The sequence below is a fragment of the Colius striatus genome, chromosome 4 (assembly GCF_028858725.1).
Source record: "Colius striatus isolate bColStr4 chromosome 4, bColStr4.1.hap1, whole genome shotgun sequence".
Classification (NCBI taxonomy): domain Eukaryota; kingdom Metazoa; phylum Chordata; class Aves; order Coliiformes; family Coliidae; genus Colius; species Colius striatus.
The window spans coordinates 35,849,820-35,872,542 of record NC_084762.1 but is presented as its reverse complement, the minus strand read 5'-3'; the positions used below and the strand labels follow the sequence as shown (position 1 = coordinate 35,872,542).

The following is a 22,723-nucleotide window of genomic DNA, read 5'->3' as shown; positions in this document are numbered from 1 at the left end:
ACAGGGCAAACAAAACATAAAATCACTTTGAAATTGTAGAAGATATTATCAAAATGTTAAATTAATTCTTAAGTTCTGATGATTTTTCATTGGAAAAATGTAGTATGTCATACATCTTTCTGTTAAGAAACTCTTGGTAAAATACAAAGAACTATTTTCATTAGCAAATTTTGGAGATATCTGTTTTAACATATAAAAAGCCACTTGCAAGCTGTTTCCCTCTCAGAAAAGAGATGTATCTTTAGTTCAAAAAGACGATTTTTAAAATCAGCGGTTGAGGATTGATTTTTAGCCTGATGTCTCTACCTTATTCTGAGACTTGCACTAGACCATCCATCCATCTTCTGTCAGTTTCTTTAATAACTTTTTAAGCTGTTGGCCTGTTTCAGTCAAAAGTGACACCCCATAGTGGTTGCTGAGAAAATTTAAGTAAGTTCCTACATGTTTCTTAAAAGGCAGATGAGGCAAGGAGAGAAAAAATCCGTGAGCAAAAAACAGGCAAAATTCACTGCCAATGCATTCTTCTCTCTTACAACCAGACAGTGTATCGTTCCTTGCCACCTAGCACAGCAGGTTTTTCTTGCCTGATAGGAGTATCTTGAAGGACATGTTGGAGAATTGCTGTTGCTGCATTGGGAGATTTAGCAAACAGGGCAAGAATCCATCAGAAACCCTGCTTCTGTTGGTATAGTGCTCATGTATCAGTGTTTTTGGATTCTAAGTTAACTGTTTTCATTTAAAAAGTTAAAACTTGAAAGTTATTTTTAAGGATAAAGAGAACACATCTGTATTTTTCCTTTAGAAAGGAAATTATTTAGAAGAGATTTGTATACCTGAGATTGAGAGCATTGACATTTCTTCTTCAGTCAGTAAATAGGAAAAAGCTTTCCATTATGGAGAGATTATTCTACAAGTCTTTCTTTGGCATTTCATCTGCTTTCTTTAGGCCATTTATTGACTAACTGTGACATAAAGCATAGGTCTAAGTAGATGTATTTACATGAGGAAAAGAAGCATAGTTTGAACAAATACTAAGTTCTTTTTACGTGTTTTTAGTTATACTGTTATCTATGAACACTCAACTTGCATGGGGTCCAATGGCTCTGTATCTATTTGGAATTCAGCCTCTTCATTTAGTTGCCTAAATGTGACTTTCATCACATTTTAATTTGAATTTTAATTACTCAGCCTTTAAGATTTTGATCAGCACTAATAAATTATAGTACAGTCATACAGGATTTAGCTGATTGATTTTTGTATGCTAAAATATAGTAATTTTGAGGAGCAAGAAAAACATTTTCAAGTAGAGGAAAGGTTTGAAAAGCAAAGGAATTTGTATCAGATTTTTTGTCTGTGTCAGACCAGAGTGGGAAGACCTAAATCTGAGCCCTTGCAAGGGCAAAGCAGAGGCCTACTATCCATTCTGTTTAAATAAATGCAGCAATATCAAGACTGGTGAGTATAGCTTTTAGGAAATGCTATGGTTGCCTGGTAGGGACAGGGGAAAGGTGAGCATGCAGTACTGGGTGATGCTAGCTGTATCAGTGCTCTAGGTTACAAAAGTGTATTCTGAAAGGCAAGTATAGTATTTGTTTGTTCTACCTGGGTTCTTGTCCACAAGCATTTGTTCCTAGCTTCCTTCTTTATGTTTGAATCTCTTTTCCCTCAGAACAGCACAACAGAATAACAGGATAATCTTTATTTCTGCTCTGAAATGCCCATTTTTAGTTTCAGTTCACCAGTAGCATGGCAGGAATACTGTTTCAGAAAGGATTATAATTAAGCCTCTCTCCATCTCTGCTCCTTAGCTCAGCTGGGAGTCAGCTTTCGCTGGCTGGATAGTGTATACTCTCATGGAGTTGATATTATAGAACAAAAATAAAGACAGTAGATAAGTACTGGATCCACTGATGTTAATCACCTCCATGTCCTCAGTGATGATTCTCTACCTGTTATGAAGCACTTGCTTCTTAAGAGAGAAATGGGAAGCCAGAGAGTTGGTAACACCTCTCACAAGATGTATACTGAAGAGTAAAAAAGTTAAACTAGGTAAGTAGGTTGTGGAATCAAGTACCCAGACACTTCTAGTTCCCACTCAACTTTGCAAAGAGAATACCAATCCCGTAAATAACACACAAAAAAATAATCCAAAAGCATCTACTCCTTTAGGGATTTCTATTTTTCAGTTCCCTCTATACTGATTTTGCAACTTTCTATGCTGGGTAGATGAGTGTCTCCAACTCAAGACTTTTGGTAAACCTTTTAGGTGAACAAGCTCTTATTCCTGTGTTCTTAGGTATGTGTTAGAGGATTGAATATTAGACAAGTTAGGATTCATTTAATCAGTAATAATGCTGTCTGTAGCCTGATTCTGGTTATTGTTTAGAAGTCTCTGCTGCTGAGAGGGCACAGAATAGTGGTTTGAGACTCTGCTGTTTAGATTTTGTAGGAAAGTTATATAGGAAACGTAACTGAAAACAGAACAACAAATCAGAAGATGAGGATTATATCTGCTTTTAGCTCTTGGTGCTTCTTCAATGTCCATTGGTAAAGTGTCAAGAAGAAAATGTATGTGCAAGGTATTTCATGCCAGCTAACACACTTCCCAGGGACACAGGAGAACAGGATTCAGCCCACTTTGAGCCCAAAACTCTGGAGTTCTACTTCCTGGATTAGTGCCTTAGTTTCTAGAAGGTTAGGGACACCAGTGTTTCCTTTCCCTGAGCAGATGGAGAGCTCCTCATGTTTCATATTGGATACCTACACTTTCTTTAGAAAAAGTAGACATCCAATTAAGCATATCTGGAGACCTACATAAGTTCTTTCCTATCTCCACTAGTGGTACCGGGAATTTGAATGGTTATGGAGGACAGATTCAGTTGCCTTCTAGTACTGTCATATTCAACAGTGCACCAAAACAAGACAGAAACTTATTTCTAGGCTGTTTTACTGATGCCCTGTCTTCCAAACCTGACACTACTCCTTTGCCTATTATCTGATTATCATATCCTTTCAATGCTTAGCTTGGAATTTTTCTGAGTCCAAAACTGATTTTTCTGCTGCTCTTCCACGCAATGATTGGCGTAACATCATTCTGTTGTGCTGTCCTCTACAGTCAGTGTGCTGTACAGTGGGAACATACCAGTTTTCTTGGAGCCATTTTTTGCATCATCAGCATAGGATTGCATTTCACTAGAGGAATATGGGAAAACCTGTATCCTTATGGTGAAACCTTATTGTAGCCAAGACTGTGGTACTGTTTATTGGCTAAAACCTTAAAGAAGCTTGAACAGCTGGAAGCCCGCATTCAGCTAAGTGCAATGTCAGTGCCTAATTCCCATAGTCTCCTTAGAAAATCTCACCTCTCATTTTTCTAGGACTAGTAATCAAATGCCTTTCATGAAAACTAAATGCATACAAGTAGAATTTTTCAAATACATACTCAATCTGAAGTCAGGATCAAGGTTGTCAGGATCAACCTTGCCTGTTTCAGTCTGGTTATGTTTTTAAACCTGACCTTCAAATACGTGTCTCTCTAAATGCATTTCTGGGTGCATTTTTTGTTTGTTTCATTTCTTGAGATTTTGTGATTGTTAGATAGTTGAAGAAGGGGTACTACTGAAAGCAATACATCTTAGAATGCAAGTGGAACTATATAGACTCTTTTAAACACAGATTCTTGATCTATAACCATCTAGTACTTAGAAAGAAAGAATATCAGGATATGAGCCATATTCTTCCCTTGCTATTCTCTTCATGTTGGTAAGCTACTGTTCTGTGAACTCTCTGAAATAGCTCAGGAACATACAGATTACTTCCATCGGTGGAAAAAAAAACCCAACACCACAATAAATCTGTATACATCTGATAGCAAAAATGAAACAAATGCATACACATAGTTTTCTTTCTAAATGTCTATTTATTTAATTTATCTTTACTTTTTTGAAAACACTTGGATTATTTGTAATAGTTATGCAGTAAACTCTTGTGGCCTTTTAAAAAGTATGTGGATTAATGACTTCTCAAAGAATTGTTTTACAAGAGTACTGCAGTATTTTTAGAATGAATGCTTAGTTAAAATAGTCACTAAGGGCATGTTATTCACATAAGCATCTTTTGTACAAAACCTAAGTATTTTTTATTATCTATGCATTCTGACTCGATCCAGAAATGTACCTTTATATATCTGCATGTGACATTAAGCATATGAATAGGTCCAGTTGTTCTAAAGTTAGTTGTTCCCTAGAATAATGGACTGATATAGTGCTTTAAGGGCTGTATTACTATGATGTAAAATAGATTCAAAGGAATTATTTGGTTTTATATAAGAGGTGAGCAGTGCAGGGTGTTTTTGGTGGGATTTTTTTTTGAGTTTAAGAGTGGAATATATGTTTTCTTTAGCTGTAAAAGCACAATCAAGGCAACATGATAAGTGAGTCAGTGTTGTAAAAGTAAAACTAATTTTGCCTTCACTCACATGAGCTATAGAAGGAGGAAGCTTTATTGTCCCTGGGAAGGTGATAAGGCAGAGTAATTGTATATTATACTGTCCTGGAACATCTGCCTGAAGACTGTTGGAGCAATTCATCTATCATGGACGATACAGCATGTTTTGTCTTTCTGCTTTAACCCATCCCCACTGCTGGCCTGCACGAAGGTTTTGATAGGGACTGTGCCTGGGCTGGGGCTCACATTAATCAGTCCCCTTGTTCAACACTCCAGCTGACATAATTACAACCTGCGCACAGCAGTTATTCAAGTCGAGTCCTTGTCACTCGTGGTGCGAAACTACACAGCTCAGATCCCGAAGGAGATTGCCTTATCACAGAGAACAAGGGCTCACAGGAGTTGAAGAGAATAGAAATGGGAAAATGTCTTCCGGGAGTACTATATATTCCTTTAAAATAAGACATTTGAGAGACTTACAAGGGACAAAGAGAAGCATTGTGCAAGGTCTGAAATGAACAGGTTATTATTTTTAAAAGGATTACACCAACCATTTTTGTGAAATGGACAAGGATTATTAAATAAATACAGTGGTCTCTCTCTCTTATCATTCAGTGACTCTGCCCTATTAGTTGTCTTCAGAAGTGATAAAATAGTTTTTGACTTGTATAAGCTTTAAGTACCTCTCAGTAGAAATCTTCAGAACACAAGTAATAAAAGTGCACATATTATACCAGTAAAATTGGCACACACATAAGGGAAGATCTGCAAGGATCAGAGTTAAGGGTGAAAGAAGAAGCATGCAAAAGGACTTTCGAAGATGAGCAAGTTCATTAGTTTCTGCTGTAGTGTGATACAGGAATGTGAAAGATGAAGCCAAAGAACAAACTTCGTATTTTACCATTTTTCCCCTCTTTTCATGTTAACCCTCTGTGTGTGGGAGGGGAAAGGCAAGTCCGTAACATCATCTATGCCAAATAAAAGAAGTTTATTTTCATGTCATATAATGGCATTTGTTTTTATGTGTTTTGGTTTTTTTTTTCATTGCAGCAGAACCTTTGCATACTTGATCAATGGATAAATTGTTTGATATTGGTCTATAAAATTCCTGAATGTGCCAGAATTGGCATTCAGAAGGCTTTTCCTTGGTGTTTAATTTTTTTTCTTCTTGCGTACTATGTGAGCTTTTTGAAGCAAATACCACTCAGGCAGTTCCTATTCTTCTCAATCAATACATTTACAGTGTTGCCCCGATTTCTTATCTAGTTAAAATGCTGTGTCTAATATTTAGACATAATTGTGTATAGTTGAAAGAACAGTAATAATTTATCTATTCTGGGTGGTCCAATTATCAGTGAATGCTTTTACAAGACAGCTGATGTTTGGATAGTCTGAAGCGATACATTTTACTCTGCATATACGCACTAGGTATGCTGGGTAAGTCAAATACACAGTGCAGTGCTTTCATTCAACAGTACTCCATTTCAGTGTCTCTTGGTGAAGTACACAGCACACTGAACTTGATGTGAAGGTCTACTGTGAAAATCTAGCTCCATGAAAAATCCTGCTGCAATTTCTTACTGAGCAGCAGGGCGTCCTTATAGGCAAATGTAGGAACAAAAATTAAGTTTTGCTTGCTCTCTACTCTTAAAACCAAATCTCCTGGAGTGAATGATGACTGTGAAGTAAGCTCAAAGTACAGAGCCAAATGCTGCATTTACTTATATTTGTGCAGACAATGGCATTATGAGAACATAATCTGAAGAGAATGATGTTTCTCCAATATATGCTTTCAAGGCAGATTTTAGATCAGCTAATCAATCATACCTCTAACTAAAGAACCAGATTTGACTTTCAGAACCTCAGATGGTTTTGCAGTATTGACAGCCAGGAAGAATATATTTTAATTTGCAGACTGAACAAATTTCCATGACATCATGGAAACACAATAAATGTCTGACCTCCCAATGACATTTTTCAGACTTAAACTGTACCTCTGTAGACTTTGAGCCCAGAAAAAGCCTTAAGCTCATCTAGTCTGACCTTCTGCATAAAACAAACGGCATAGTCTTTTTTTCCAATTCACTCTCTACTGAGCCTCTTGTGCTTGACTAAATTTTATCATTTCGAAAGACATTCAGGTTTGATCTGAAAACATCCAAAGTTGGAGAACTCACTCGCCTTGTGTGAAAGGTTAATTGCTGTAAGTGCTGAAGAAATTGTGCTGTATTTCTCATTTGAATTTGACTGTAACTTGTAGTCATTGGATTTGGTTTTGTTATATATTTTCTCAGAGTTAAGGTGTCCCTTAATTACACATTTATTCCCTGCTAAGTTACTCATGCCCCCAGTTCTTATGCAGTATACAAAACAGGTTTTGGGGTTCTTTTTAAATGTTTTGTGGGTTTTGTTTTACCCCTAACTTGTAGTTTTTTATTAGTAATTTTGTAGCTGTTTGTTTCCTTTTTAAAATGTAGGGTGTAATATGGGAAGCAGATATTCTAGAGTTACTTTAATCAGTGTCTTAAAACCAACATTAGATCCTTACATTTGCTTACTACATCTTTACTTACACATCTGAAGATGACATGGGACCTTTCTGCTTATAATATCACACTGGAAGCTCACATTGCTGGTCCACTAATCCCTAAATAATTTTCAATGTCACAGCTTTTCACAGCATTCTTGCATTCTGTAAGTTACCAGCATGTGTTGTGCAAAGGTGGGAGACCTAACATGTAGTTGTATGTGTACATGTTTTGATTGAACAGGCCTAGCTTGTGAAAATGCCCTGTATGATTGTAGTGCTACCGTTATTAATCATGCTACCAATTACAGTGATCATCTGCAAACTTTACTAGCAGGGATTTTATATATACTTTTGGCATGCATAACAAAAGTGAATATTTCAGACAATGCATGCTTGTTCCATTGATGGATGGGAACATTTGAAACCAGGACGAAAATGACCATCTCTTTTTGCATGGGGGGGTTGGGGATGGGATAGGGCAAGGAGAGGCAATATATTAGCATTAAAAAAACCTCCTCTGAGAAGAAATTGTACAGAACACAGTGCCCTGGGTGTGAATCCAGGCTGCAGAGCAACAGGATCTGCCCTCTGGGGAGCTGTGTTGTCACTAAAATGGCTGAAGGAACTGACACAAAGGCCAGTTGGAAAAAGTACCATCTGCATCTGAGATTGACAGGCAGCCTTTTGGGTCTGTTGCTATCAGTTCAGACTCCAGCAACATTAGAAGTCCAATTTCATCTTGTGCAGCCTATAGACTCCACAGCCTTTCTTGGGCTCCATCTGCACTTCTATATTTGTGAAAATACTTTTATGAGTTTCTGGGGATATATACAAATAGACTTTACGGAATTGTTCAGTTACTTTATGTGGTCATTAAAAGATGTACAATAGGGGAAAAAATTTATGTTGAAAGGAAATGTGTGTCTTCAATTAAATTCATCCTAGCTTTTTTAAAAAATGGATGCTTTCCATGGCCTCATTTCAGCAAGGTATTTGATCATCTACATTAATTTAAGCTTGTGAGTCATTCTTTTGAAGTCAATGGAGCTGCTTGTACTTAAGCTGCACAAGTGCATAAGTACCTTGCTAAATCAGGGCCTATGATACTTAAAGCCTAGTCTCCATCCTTACACTTCTGCAGAGATACTGTTTCTCAGACCAACTTCTCTTTTATGCCATCTGCTCCAACGAGAAAGAAGAGGGGGAGGGAGAAAGCCCATGAACAATGGAGTGATTATTCTCAGTTACTGTGTAATAGATGAACTCCACCTGCTATTTCTGCCACTTAAACCTTGGCTGACACGGTGCAGCAGTGCACTGTGCACAGCAGACCTCTGCATCCCTCACACTGCAGGGCAGATGGATCCAGAGGGCCCTTGGGCCAGGCCGTTACAGAGCACACGCTGCCTGCAGCAAGGTGGAAGCCAGGAGTTCTAGCAAAGAGTATGGAGAGTTTTCAGTAGTTCAGTCCTGTGAAAAATTGCTTTTTGTTTTGTTTTGGCTTTTTTGTTTTGCTTTTTTTTTGCTTCTCTAGACAGTAGAAGGAGACACTGAAGCTCCGTCCACAGGGCTACTCGGGCAGACTCAGGAGCTGAGCAGCCCAGCACAGCAGCTCCAGGGCCCCTGGGGACCACAGCACAGGTCGAGAGCTGAGGCATGTCACATCTCCCTGCCTTTCTGCAGCTTTTCTGCCTGCTCTTCCCAGGTCTAGTAGTTTGGACATAATTTGCATGTTTCTGTCTAAAATGTTTCTCTTTATTTCTTTCTTTTCTTGTGGAAAACAGAATTTATGGAAGCATTTAAGGCAAGAAGACATTCTTTCCTGTGAATCAGAGATTATTTTTTTTAACAAAGATGAGATTTTCTTTACATTTTTTTTTTTTTGAAGAATATTCTGACTGAAAATTCATTATTAGATCTAGATGCCAGAACTGGTTTTATGCTTTCGTGGTTGTTCACTGTGCAGGGCTGTAATCTGGCTTTAGAAATCCCTCAGAGATAAACCAGACTAGAGTACATTGCTTCTTATTTTCCTTCAAATTACCCTGAATTTGCCTTTAAAAGTGCTCCTTTTTTTCTGTCATAATCAACTCGCTTTCTCAAATGTATTTGTAATGATCAATTATTTGAAATTGAGAATTTTTTGACCAATACATCGTGAATATACTGTTAGATCTGTGGCCAGATTACGATTTGGACATGCTAGTCTGCTGAATGGAGCTAAAACACCAGCAGTAATTATCAATCTTCCATCATTTTCAGTGCTGACGCACAAGTTTTTGCTGCTTCCCTACAGGGCTCTGCTACTTTTTAGCAGCCAGCATTGGACATCTGTCACACATACTGTATGTCATAACAAATAGATCATTACAGAAAAAAATGCGGAGCCATAAATGTAGAAAAACAGAAAACATTACGATTATTATCCCTGGGTGTTACTATAATACTGTCAGAATAAATCCCAAATACATTTTTATTATTTTCTTTGTGAAACTGACTGTATCATAAGATCTCATTAAAACATGTAAATGTAGCGTACTCTCTTTTTTATGGGGTACTTCACATTTTCTGAGTGGCGATACATGCAATACATGGCAGTACATGTAAAACGTGGCAATACGTGTGGCCAGATTGTCTGGCATCCATTTTTTATGTCACTGTGGATGCCTGTTTCGGTCATCTTAGCTTGGTATAGTTAAGAAGCATCAACTGCAGGCAAATCTTCACCACAGAAACAGCCTTAGTGGTAAAGCTGTTGCTGCCCCTCAGCAGTTTGTTGCCACTGTCCACCTGAGGTCTTTATGAATAGCAGAGAGATGTGTTTGCCAGACAAAACTGAGCTGGCACTGAGGACGTTGTGGTTGACCTCCTGAGTTCCCATGGAGCTGTATGCTGCTAATTCTAGCAATAGTGTCACAAGACCCTTGTAGTTCAGGTTGATTGCAGAGTGCTGGAACTTGTGTTCATGCGACCGTTCCCCCAGTTACTTAAAACTAAATAAAAGGTAAGATTTTTATTTTTAAAGGGAAGTGCAAGGAAAAAGTAACCTGGGTGCATGCTAGTAATGAGAAGACTGGAAAAATATATCACATTTCTTGTATATATGTGTATGCGCATATATGTTCTATATATATGTTAATGTATAATAATAGTTAGAGTTTTATAATGTTAGTTTTAACACATATCACAATATATTTTTGGCCATAACATCTTGCTGTTTTTTATTATTTCTTGTGCCATACTGTATTGACTTGTAGCACAGAGGAGGTAAGCCAGTACTTTAATTTTTAAACTTGTGGTCTGAGGTGAGTGCCAGTGGTATATGCAGATTGTCGGTAATGTTGTAGCTAGTTTGTGTTAACTGGCAATCGGTTTATTTTTAAAACCAGAAATGTACATAAATCTTGAGTACGCCTGGAAGAATTTTTGGTTGATTTGTTTGTCTGGGTTTTTGCTTAGTAGAAGTTGGTCAGAGTGACTGTCATTGTGAAGGTTTTGATTGAATAAGCGTGTTCGTATAATGTAATTACTGCAGATTGAGGTATTTGTTTCTTTCCTGTCAAAAGCATATTGCCTATTAGGTTGTTTATCGTCACTTTACTGAGTGGTAGTTTTCACACACTTTAATGCAAGTAAGAAATAAAGACAGACTAGAAGAGTTATATTTTGGGACACAGTAATGCTGAAAAAACCCTGAAAGGTCCCTGCATTCAAATGAGAAATCAGGAGGTCTTGGTGCTTCGAGAAGGGTCCAGAAGGAACTCCCAGAGCTCCTATCTGGATCTGGAAAACACTGAGCATGGGGAAAGTCATGGCATCCATGACATTTGTAAAAGTGAGAGTAATCAATTATAGAGTAATTTGCCTGTGATTCCAATGGATTCCCCATTGCTTTCCCATTGATTTCAGTGTGTCTCTGAAAATCAAGGTTTAGTACCAAAAAGAGTTTGAGGAAGGAATCACTGGGCAAACTCTGCTTTTGATGAGGTCATGTTAAATGTTCCACGTGGCTTTGCATTTCTAAAATTCTATGGCTCTCCTTTTCCTATGTAATTACATTATTGCAGTTTTGATTTAAAGATACTTTTTCAAGTTAGATGGCATATTCTGTGAAACAACTGCAAATATTTGGTGAATAATGGAGGTTAAGAATCTACAATAATACAGATAGCTTTCATGAGAAACTTGCTTTGATCATAATTGCTTTTATTTCTGGAAGAAAGTATCTGGAGACTTTACTGGTTTTCAATCAAAATGCAGTTTCTGTGTACTTCTTGCAGGTTGCATAGTGGGATATAAACAGTGCAAAGACCTTCAGAGTGCTCTCTGTATGAGAATGAACTTTATTCACACTGACAAACAGGGGAAATAAAGAAATCTTTTAAATTGTTTGGCAGTTTGGTTTTGTGTTTTAAAGAGTGACATCCATAGAGCTGCCATAAGTCCTTTAGGGTATATGCACTTCTCTGCAGAAAGAGGATGTTTATTCTAGTCTCCCGGAGAAAAGCTTTTGGAAAAGGTTAGTTTTGTGCAAATAAGAGTCCTATAAACTGCTAAAATTTTAAAACTTAGTGGGCTAGATAATGTAACTTTTTGCCTCATTTTCACCTCTGAAACCTTCCATTTCCATGTCTTGCAGTAAGCATCTTTTTGGAAATATCAGATACTGCATAATGGAAGAGTGTTCCAATTTCAGTTCCCTATTAACAAAACACCTTTATAAAAGTAAGTTACTTACTGCTGTATTTCACCTAGCTGTTGAAAGCTGCCCAGGGAGGGTGTGGAGTCTCCTTCTCTGGAGGTCTTCAAAACCCACCTGAACGTGTTCCTGTGTGACCTGATCTAGGTAGACCTGCTTGAGCAGAGCAGTTGGACTAGATGAATTCTTAAGGTCCCTTTCACATTCCCATTCTGCACAGGCAAATTTAGAATTAACAGGTGTTTTGTGATTTGTACTCAAAATGCCATGTAAAAGATGAGGACAGCAAATAGATCTAGTATGGAGCAGCCACAGTTCTGCAGCTTGCTACTGAATTCAGCTGCTTACATGGCCTATTTAAACTCCCAGCTGCTGGCTGGGACAGAAGTAGACCATCACACCCTGCATGAAGCTGAAGCCCCTCATGTGGAGGAGGGGAAGGGATGCCTGAATCCCGGCCCTCTTACAGCTTGTACTGCTTGATGATGAGACAGGCTGACTGACTGAGCCTCACAGGATCAGGAAGAAGGAAGAGATGATGGTGGAATAATGACCACAGAGAGCACTTACTGTGGGGACCATCAGGATGACAATTGACCCCAGCACAAATTCGCTCCATGGCTGATCATTCCACCTATGTTTCCCTCCCACCTCTGCCTCCTGCAAAGTACACCTCTGTGTTCTGCCATCCTAGAACTCCAAATGGTGCTGCTGTTTTCAATGGGGTAGACCTAGTTTTGCAGAGGAGTCTGGTCAGTGGCACACTATTAGCTTGCTAATGCAACTGAGAAAATATCTTCATAGGGGCTAGAGGAACAATAGTATTTCCTGGTTTAGGGAGGAAAGCGGTGACAAGAATTTTTGTCCTGTGCACTATGAGCATCTATTTTCTTACTGTTCTGTAGACCAGTCAGTCTGTTTCTTGCTTTTAGCACAATGCAGTATTTTTTGGTAACTGTACATATATATATATATACACACACACATATAATATATAATAACATATAATATATAATACATATAATATATACATATATACATATAATATATACATATAATACATATATATATATGTAAGGGTAGGAGAGAGGCAATGGGAGATGGAAGACAGGAAGACAAAGTAAACAAAGGCAACAGCTTCTCAGACTGACAAAATGTCTGGTCATTTTACACTACTCCTAACTTTCCGCTTTAATTCCACTCTCCCAGCAAAGCAAATCAATGCTGCTAAGAAGCAGACAAGGGTGCAGGAGGTTGTGGCTTTCTTGTCACACTGTGGGTAATACCTATGCAAGCACAGTCACCACAGAAAATCTGATTTAAACTGTTCTGTTCTCGTCCTTGTAATAGGGAGGTTTGCCTGGAACCTCATTGTGGTAGGGTGCCATTGGCATTGTCCATTGGAAACTGAGTATTATTCACTGATATAATACCTTTCCCAGCATTTTTTTGTTGTTGTTGTGCCATCCTTTTCTTATCTAGGTAGTTATCAGTATTCTGAGACAGCAACAATGACATCAAAAGTAGTTTAAATCTTTTTTGAATACATCGTTCATGTTGAACAGCTTGTCCCAGAGAGTGGTGATCAGTGGCATCAAGTCTAGTTGGAGGCCACTAACTAGCCGTGTACCCCAGGACTCAGTACTGGGTCCAATCCTTTTCAACACCTTCATTAATGATCTGGATGATGAGGTAGAGCATATCCTCAACAAATTTGCAGATGACACAAAACTGGGAGGGGTGGCTGATACACCAGAGGGTTGTGCTCCAATCCAGAGGAACTTCAGCAGTCTGGAGAAATGGGCTGACAGGAACCTCATAAAGTTCAGCAAGGAGAAGCACCAAGTCCTGCATCTAAGGAGGAACAATGACATGCACCAGCACAGACTGGAGGTTGACTAGTCAAAAAGCAGTTTTGTAGAAGAGGACTTGGATTCCTGGTGGACACAAGTTGATCATGTGCCACCAGTATGCCTTTGTGACAAAGAAAACTAACCATATTCTGGGCTGAATTAGGAAGATTGCTGCCAGTAGGTCAAGAGAAATACTGTGTTCAGTTCTGGGCCCCTCACTACAAGAAAAATGTTGAAATTCTGAAGTGTATCCAGAGGCAGGCAGCAAAGCTGGTGAAGGATCTAGAAAACAAATCTTATGAGGAGTGGCTGAGAGAACTGGAGTTGTTTAGTCTGGAGAAAAGGAGCCTAAGGGCAGACATGGTCACTTTCTACAGCTATCTGAAAGGAGGTTGCAATGAGGTGGGGGCCAGTCGCTTCTCCTAAGTAACAAGCAATAAGACAAGAAGAAATGGCCTCAAGCTGTGCCAGGGAAAGTTTAAACTGGATATTAGGATTTTTTTTTTTCATCAAAAGGCTGAAAACATTGGAACAGGCTGCCCAGGGATGTGGTTGAGGTATTAAAAGACACATAGATGTGGTGCTGAGGGACATGATTTAGTGGTGGGCTTGGAAGTGCTAGGTTAATGATTGGACTCAATGATCTTAAAGGCCTTTTCCAACCTAAATTACTCTTTGATTCTGTATTCAGAAGCTGCTTGCAAATGGTCTTGGGGAACTGGCCCTGTGTGACTCTGCTTGAACAGAGGAGTTGGACCAGATGACCATTGGAGGTCCCTTCCAATTTCAACCATTCCATGATTCTGTGACTAAAGTACAGTTTTATAGCAGACAAGGCATTTCCAGTTTATGATATTCAAATATGCAGCAAACTTTAATTTATTGAGAGCAGCAAAGGAAAGCTAGGTAACTGGTTCATAGAAATGGACTTCTAATGGCAACATGAAATGTACAGTTAGAACACGAATGCGAATGCACCACTGTGCAAAGAACATAAAAGCACTTTTTTATTTTCAGCCGAAAGAGGTTTTCCTTTTGTCTTAAGCAGAGTTTCATTTTTCAGGAGAAACTTGCTATTCATTTCCCTTACTTCACAGCATTGTCCCTTACAGAAATGTGTGAGCTCTTCTGGATATGTGCAGTGGAAGGTAGTCTACGCCTTTTCCAATATATCAGTCTTTGATGAAGGAGGTCGTATAGACTTGTTGCTTGGGCAGCATGGGCTGAAATTTCCAGCTCCTTGCCTTTTTTGTTTTTCTGCAATGTGCCTTAAGAACACATCCCATCTGCTCTTTCACCATATTTAACAATGACAGGTCACTGAAAACTTTGTACAGGCCTTCTACTTCCCTTTAGTAGAATTGTGGGGTTCACATCAGATCTCAAACCTTTCTTCTTGTCTGATAAAAAGACTCAGTGCAAGATATGAAATAAAAACAAAATTTCTGTTGTGTTTCTCTACAACAGCAGCACTGAATGTAAACCCTTAGACTACGGCTTTAGACTAAATAGATCTCTCTAATAAGTTCCCTTCCTGTTATTGCAGAGCATGCAAAAATTGCCAGAAAGATATACATTTGATTTTCAAAATGGAAAATGGATTATAAGCATAAAAACATGCTTACATTAAGAAATTATAATAGTAATTTAACTTACAAACCTCTGGCTTAACCTTACTGGAACACAGGCTAGGCTCTTATAAGCTGCATTTATTTGTTTGTGGCTGTAATTTGGAGTGGATCTCAAAAACCAGAAAGACTACTCAATTATTTTGGGCTGGGCTGTAAGTTGCCAGATTTCAGAAGAAAAGTAATATTTATCTCAAAGTTTATAAACTCTTGGAAGTGAATTTTATAACACAAAGCTTGTCAAATGCTTAACTATCATCACTACTGCAACACTATAATATTTTAGTTAGATGTTTATCATGACCTAGCTTTAATAAAAATACAGTCCTGTCTAAAGTCATAGACCCTTGTGTTTTCTAAGATGAAGTGATATAAGTACATGCATACAGAGAGTTTTGGTGGGGGTTTTTTTGTGTCAGACGTACAATAAGATACTTGTAGAGTGCTCAGGAGAAGACTCCTAATAAAATAGACTTTCAAAGCACCAAAAAAACCCCAAAAAAGCAGTGCACTTTTGCCATGTCATATTTAAAGGTATTGGCTTCAAAAGTGCTTGCTTTTGCCAGTTGTTACCATCATGGTTTACTTATGGTTACAATTGCTGCATTGCAACCTAATATGAGAAGTCATTTGTAATGCCTTTGTGATCTCATGTTCCTCATCTCTGATTAAGACTTTTTGGTTTGTCACATGGATAAATAGAATTTCTGAAAAAATTGTGATTTCCTATGAGGGATATATCAGTATGTTGGTGTGTTTAGTCACAGATTTTTACTAGTAACTGAACAAATGAGACTTTGGGATTGCTCTGTTGAAAGGGGTTGGAGCAAATTCACAAATCAAAAGAGATAGAACTGGCCTTTTATGACTTGAGCAGGCTGGGTTTTCTCCACAACTCTTGCACAGGTTTCCACAGATCTTTTATATATTTCACAGAAATATTTCAAAGTAAAAAGTTTTATCACATTCTTTAACGTAGTATGAGAGCTGAGCTAAAAGGACACAGATATTTTAGTTCAGATTTGTATGCTCCACTTTAATCTACTGCCCTTTAAAGTACAACCTGTGATAGAAGGTTACTAGATTGTGTCCTTGCTTTCATTGAAGTATACACTATCCTTTTTTTTTTTCTCTTTACATAAAATACATGTTTCATTTTAACAACATTTATAAGCATTGTAATTTTTTTAGGGCTAAATCCTGAAAGATGCTGAGGAACAATATTTCCCATATTTTTCAGTGAACATAAGTGTCTTCTCTGACATTCTCAGGAGCCTGATCATTATACTGGTATATAGCAGATGGACATGACAGAGGGTGAGCTTTGGCAGCACCGTAAGGCAGATAGCAGCTTTACTATGACCATCTCCAAGGGAGAGACAAGCACTGCAACAGAACCTCAAGCTGCTACGTCCAATTTATTTCAGGGGTCCTTTTTTTAGGTGCCTGTTACTGCAGTATTTGTAACAGTGACAGGTAAACAATCAGTTGCTCAAAATACTACTGTTGCCTTATTTGAATACTTGTGAAGAATTATGTGTTTATACCATTCACTTGTGTGTTCGTACTTTTTTTCAGTTAAACCGCATTACTGTTCTTATTTTGACAATGTTAATTATGTCCAGTACTAAGAAAGTCTAAAAAAAATTGTATATTGGCCGTTATTTTGATTCAAGAATAAATGCAATCGTTATTTCTGACTACAATAACTGAAGAAGCAATATATATTATATGGAATTCATCACAGACTTTGAATAAGTAGAAAATTCTAATGCAAAATATTTTTTTAATCAGATTGCAAAATTTTAAAGGCTGGAAAATAAAAATTATGTTTTCTCATGATTCTCCGTGGATAAAAGAAACGTGAAGTCTTTTTCTATTCACTTTATTTTTTTCAGAAATATTATTAGGAACATTTATTTGAAATGCATGAAACTAATTGTATATGTATTCTGACTTTTATGCATGAAAACTCCACTACTTCCACAAAAGCTGTGATTAAGGTATAAGTCTGAAACTATGTCTATTTTCAAAAAAGTATAATCTTGAACAACTCAATTCTCTTTTCTAGGAATAGTTCATAAGGTAAAAGTTGGTGGAATTCCCTTACAAAAATCCTTTACAGCAACTTCTGTGGAATCTAAGAACTGTGTAGGAAAGATTCATGTGAGCGCTGTTGGGGATGTTATAGGCATCTGTGCATTTCAGTTTTGCTAAATTAAAGATTTCTGCTTAATTTCTGTATATCTCTGACTAACATAAAGAAAAAAATGAAAATTATAAGACTTTATAAATGTAAAAAATCATTCATTTTTAAATGCTTCTGGTTCAGATGTATTGTTCAGTACACCTGAAAAGGTTTTGGGAGCCTTCACGCAAAGGACAACATTTATGCAAAACCTAATAGGATGAAAAAATTGAGCAGATGGTGAAAAAGGAGTAATGACTACTAATTTTCTGTTATAATGCTATGTTTTATTTGAACAACTAGTAGAGGAACAATTGCTATGTAATTTATTTCCTTTTTTAATTGATTTTTAGGTCTAACTGTGCTGAAAATATCCGTAAACACATCTTACATACAGGAAAGCATGAAGGAGTAAAAATGTATAACTGTCCTAAATGTGACTATGGAACTAATATCCCTGTGGAGTTTCGGAACCACCTGAAAGAACTGCATCCAGACATTGAAAATCCTGATCTGGCATACTTGCATGCTGGTAAGGTCATTTTTCTCTGTGCTTACAAATTCGTCTCTTTTCTATATGAACATGCTTAAATGATTACACTAAGAAAGCTGGATGTTCTGTTACTGTCACATGATTTTAAAATGGGCTTAGTCCTCTTCATGTTTTCACAAGAGGTGAAGGTCATGCATTAAGCAGTGAAATTCATTCATGCTTCACAAGCAAAGCTTGCAGTTCAATACATAAACATCAGAAGTGCATGCTGTTTAGATGACTCAATTTGAAACTTAGTTCAGCTTTTATAGAGAAATATTTTTTAAACATTTATATCGAGTCCCTCTGCCCACAAAGAACAGAAAAATATCCCAAATTCCTTAGGTAATACAGTGGAAAATTAATGTACTGCTTCAAAGAAATCTTAGATTTCATTATAAAAAAGTAGTGTTCAACATTAAAAGATAGAACAGTAGAGATAAATCAGTAACTTTTTGGAGGCTTTATGTTGGAGAACACACACATGCAATTCCTGGTTAGCAACAAGAATATATATTTTTTACAGATTCTACAGTTTAGGATAGAAGACAGGAGTTTAATGGGAGCATTAAGTTAGTGGAAAAATAAGAGTTTAATGCCAAGAGGTTAGGTGAAGTAATACAAAATTAGTCTGGAGCTTGAATGAAATGTTATCTTAACTCAGGAGAGGCAGATAACTTAGACATCACTGGGCGGAACGACAAGTCAGAGCAGTGGGAAAAAAAGAACAGATGGTGAGAAGAAAGAGTTGGGGAATCCAGAGGAGGAAGAAGCTATGTGGGCCAAATTCTCCCGAAGATGCAAATTAATCTTCTATTGAAGTACTACTGTTAGTACTGCTGTGTCAGATTTGAATCTTCCTATCAGGAACTTATCTCATAATTTTTGAGACCTTCCTACCTATAAAAAAGCACGACCTAGAGAGCTTTCCTTCAGCTCTCTCCAGTGTATTCACTCAAGTTATTTTAAAACCTTTCAGTCTTCTCAAAATGACTGCTTGTTTCCTGACTACAGGCGATGTATTATTTGTACCATATATTTCTATTTGCCAAGTATTCCACTTCATTTTGGAACCAATCATCATGTCATGTCAGCATATGGTAGATAATATCTGGATGTGCAAACAAAATGCCAGTTGGCGGGATACCAATTTCAAAATAGGTCAGAAAACTGATCACATTTCATCATAGTTCTCACTAAAGTGAATGAATATTCAACTCAGAGCTTAATTCCAGGCACTATTGGATTTTTACTACAATAATGCCATTTAAAGCAATATGAAAAATGTAAATGCTTTCAATAGACAGATATACAGACATAACAAAGATAGCTGTAACACTGGTAGAATCACTATCATTTTTCTAAAACTACAAAATTTGTGTAAGTTTTCATGTTACCTGTCCAAGACTGTACCTAGGTAAATGAACTGCTTATTGCAGTATGCTGTGGTTAAAACTATTCAACTTGCTTTTCTTGGCAATAGTGGAAAACTGTCAACAATGTGTAGTACACTAATGATATCTGTTTTCTATACATTCATTCTTATCCTGTGAACTCCCTTTGCACTGAACAGAGTACTGTACAAACATGCTAGTACTAGCAAGAAATAGTTGTCACCTAATTGTTGCCAGGCTAGCCTAGAATTGGTATATAACTAAAAAGCTGAAATATTGTTTGCATAATCCCATCACTAAAAGGGGAATACCATATTTTCCTTTCAGGAAGAAACACTATTACAGTAGAATCTGAGTGATAATTGTGCATTTACATCAGTTAAGTTAAAAGGGTTTTCATTTCTTCTTTTCAATCCATTTCTGACTTCTGAACATCTTAGCGTTAAAGATTTTAGAGAAGATTTTTAGAGGAATGAGAGGATAACTCCTGTGGCCTGGCTAAAATCCCTTAGCAAAGTAATCATTCTGTGTCTGGATCACAGTTACTGATTATTCATTGACTGCACCCACAGAGAATCTGCAAGAAGATTTAGAACCCTTTAGGATGATAGGAGTATGAAAGTGTCATACGAGGTCAACTTTCTAAATTAAATGTATTTATCTGTCTTTTGTGTTCTAATATTGTTTTGTAACAGGAAACCCAGATCCTTTGCTTGTTAAAGCAGAATAGAAATAGAATAAATCTCTTTACTGGAAAAGAGACAGACACCAATTCCAGCCACTTCTCAGGACCAGTCAGAAACTTCTTTATCACAAACCTCCATGAATGGAGTTTTAGGGTACCTTTAGGATGTGACTGGAGCAAAAATCAAGTCTGTTTCTCATCTATGAAATTAAGATTGTCAGTTTTATTTCTAATTCAAAGTTAATGCTTTCTGTAATATAATGTTCTAAAGCTAAGTTCTGATTAGTGCTCTTTGGTGACTATTATACTGGTTTATGGGGTCAGCGGTAGTAAGGAGCTTGAAGAAGCTACATTTCTAAAGGGAGAGGCGTGGAAGGCAGAACAAGTTAGCTTCTGCGTGAGTGAGGATGATATTGTAATTGATAGATGAGAGCACGTTCTATTCTGGGTCTTTGAAATCCTGTATAATGTGAGGAACTGATACATGGAAATGCCACAAAACCAAGTCTTCAGACTTCTTTTCCTCGTTTTGCTATAAGCTTTGCCACAGAGGGAGATATTTAACTCTGCAAATGTATTGCTTGTAAACCTTATGTAGTACCCTTACACCTTTTAAAACAATATCAATCCAGAGAATACTTTTTTCAACTTTTAAAAATATACTGCATTTGAACAGTAGGCCCTTAATGCACACTAACAAAAAAGAGATCTATGCATCTGCACATAAAATCAGATTAAATTTTCTCTTTTACACTGTGAACATTTATATAAATCATTAAATCTCCTTTATAAATCTCATTGTATGTTGTTGTGTAGCAGGTTTATGCCCATTTGTTTCTCTGACCAATTTTTTCAAGGTCTGTGTTGAAACTGAACTTTTTTAAATGCTAGAAATCCAGTGATTCTTGATTATTCACTGTATGCATATGTTTTCTTTTAAAAATAGCATTTAAGATACTGATAGATTTTTATGGATGTTCTAAAATAGAAGTGGGGTTGCTAGCAAGCCTTAGAATCTAGCAGTTAATGTTTTAGTCGTGGAAGTTTGGTTCCAATGGAACCTATTCATATTATTCATCTAATCAATGCACAAATATAAATATTTGACATTGAAAATGGAAAAGTAACATAGTAAGTGAATAAATTGTCGTATCACATTGATAACTATAATTTCTGTGATTTTTTTAAAAAATTAGATAATTTGGTAAAGAAACTTTATCTGAGTTGCTTACTGGAGATTTGTCTGTATAGCAAGTCTCACAGTAAGGTTAAATCTTTGTATTAATTCTTGTATGGATTACATTTGCAAAAATCTTAGATATGTTTTTTTTCTTCCAACTGATGCTACATCTCAATATTGAGTTTAATTGAGCCTGAATGCTTTGACAAGTGGGACAGGAGAAAGGCCCGTACCTTTTATAGAACTTGAAAAAGATCAGTACTCCAGCTGCTTGGAGCAGCATCACTTGGTAGTGATAATTTCAGTTTGCATTAAATGTTCATCATTTAGGAACTCTTGTCTTATAAACATTAGGATACTATTATGATGCATTATTTATTTCCAAAGACCATAATATCTATGGCTTGACATCTTCAGTATTCCAATAGCTGCAGAGATAATGGCATCTCACTGTGTGCAGAGTAGTCTTCTGTAGATACTAAACTGGGCTTAAAGTAAAATGCTCTTCAGAGAGATGAGGAGCAGTTTGCTTATTATTGTTTTCATGATCACATTGAAAGTTATTTGATATGTATTGTTATTTCCATTTTATGATTCTATGATTTCTGTGCTGCACTCATAAGAGTGAACTTGATGTCCAAGTGTGAGTGCTACTCTAGGAAATCAGAATAAACCAGTCTTCCACAAGTGTGCTTGCTCTCTGTCTGAGTTTCCCTATGTGCAAAATGGGTGCAGTGCCTACACAGTTTGAGTCAGAAAGCTTTGGTTTGAAAATGACTTCAGAGCAGTTACCTATGTGATTAGGGAATTTCAAGATATTGAACAGAAAATTTGGAGATGTTTTACTTAATTTAGAATTAGCAGTCATAGAAAGTCATTTCTTGGACATCTTTTCTTTTTAAAAAGTCAGGAAAGGCAGATCAATTCATTCTACTCTTCGATAAGTCTGATTTTTCATTGAAAGTGATACTATGCCTGCAAAGCACTCAAGTTACCCAGCATGCTCTGAGAAAATCTGCCACTCTGGGCCCTGTGAGTAGGAGTAGAGGATCTCTTATGGATTCTGACACTAAAAGCATGAGTCTCTTTTCCCTTGCTGCACAGACATGTTTTGGGGAATGCTTGGAAGTATAGCTTTGTGTGCCTGTGCCTCTGTGAAAATTATAGGTGCCTCTGGGGCTGGGCATCCACAGAACAAAGATCATGACAATTGTGTTTTGGCAGTTGGCTGCCTACGAGGTGATTGAACGCTTAGGGCTCATGAAGAGTTACATAATTCATTACCAAAATGATAGATAGGTACTTGATTATAGTGTATGAGTTGCTTCACAGGGAGAAAATACCAGACATGAGCTACTCTTAATCTAGCTGAGAAAAGCCTGAGAAAAATCAGTTACTGAAAGCAGAGTCAGATAATTTGAAATGAGAAACAAGGTGCAAACACTTAAATATGAGGTTGATTGAGCTCTGGCAGCAGCTAGCAGAAGAAATTATCCCTTTTCTTTGAGCCTTGAGAAGTCTAAATGTCTTTCTAGAAGAGAGATTTAAGGAGGACCCAAGGTTGCTGAGTTCACTGCAAAACTAATTA

General features: G+C 37.1%; 1 protein-coding gene across 2 annotated transcripts in view; it reads left to right on the top strand.

The window, feature by feature from the left end:
• The window catches only part of ZNF407 (zinc finger protein 407), a 351,802-nt gene that overhangs the window by 233,534 nt on the left and 95,545 nt on the right, over window positions 1–22,723 (top strand). For both annotated transcript variants that reach the window (XM_061995058.1, XM_061995059.1), the window contains exon 8: window positions 17,698–17,876. In XM_061995058.1, the coding sequence (XP_061851042.1) occupies window positions 17,698–17,876 (179 nt within the window). The remainder of the gene's footprint in view (window positions 1–17,697; window positions 17,877–22,723) is intronic.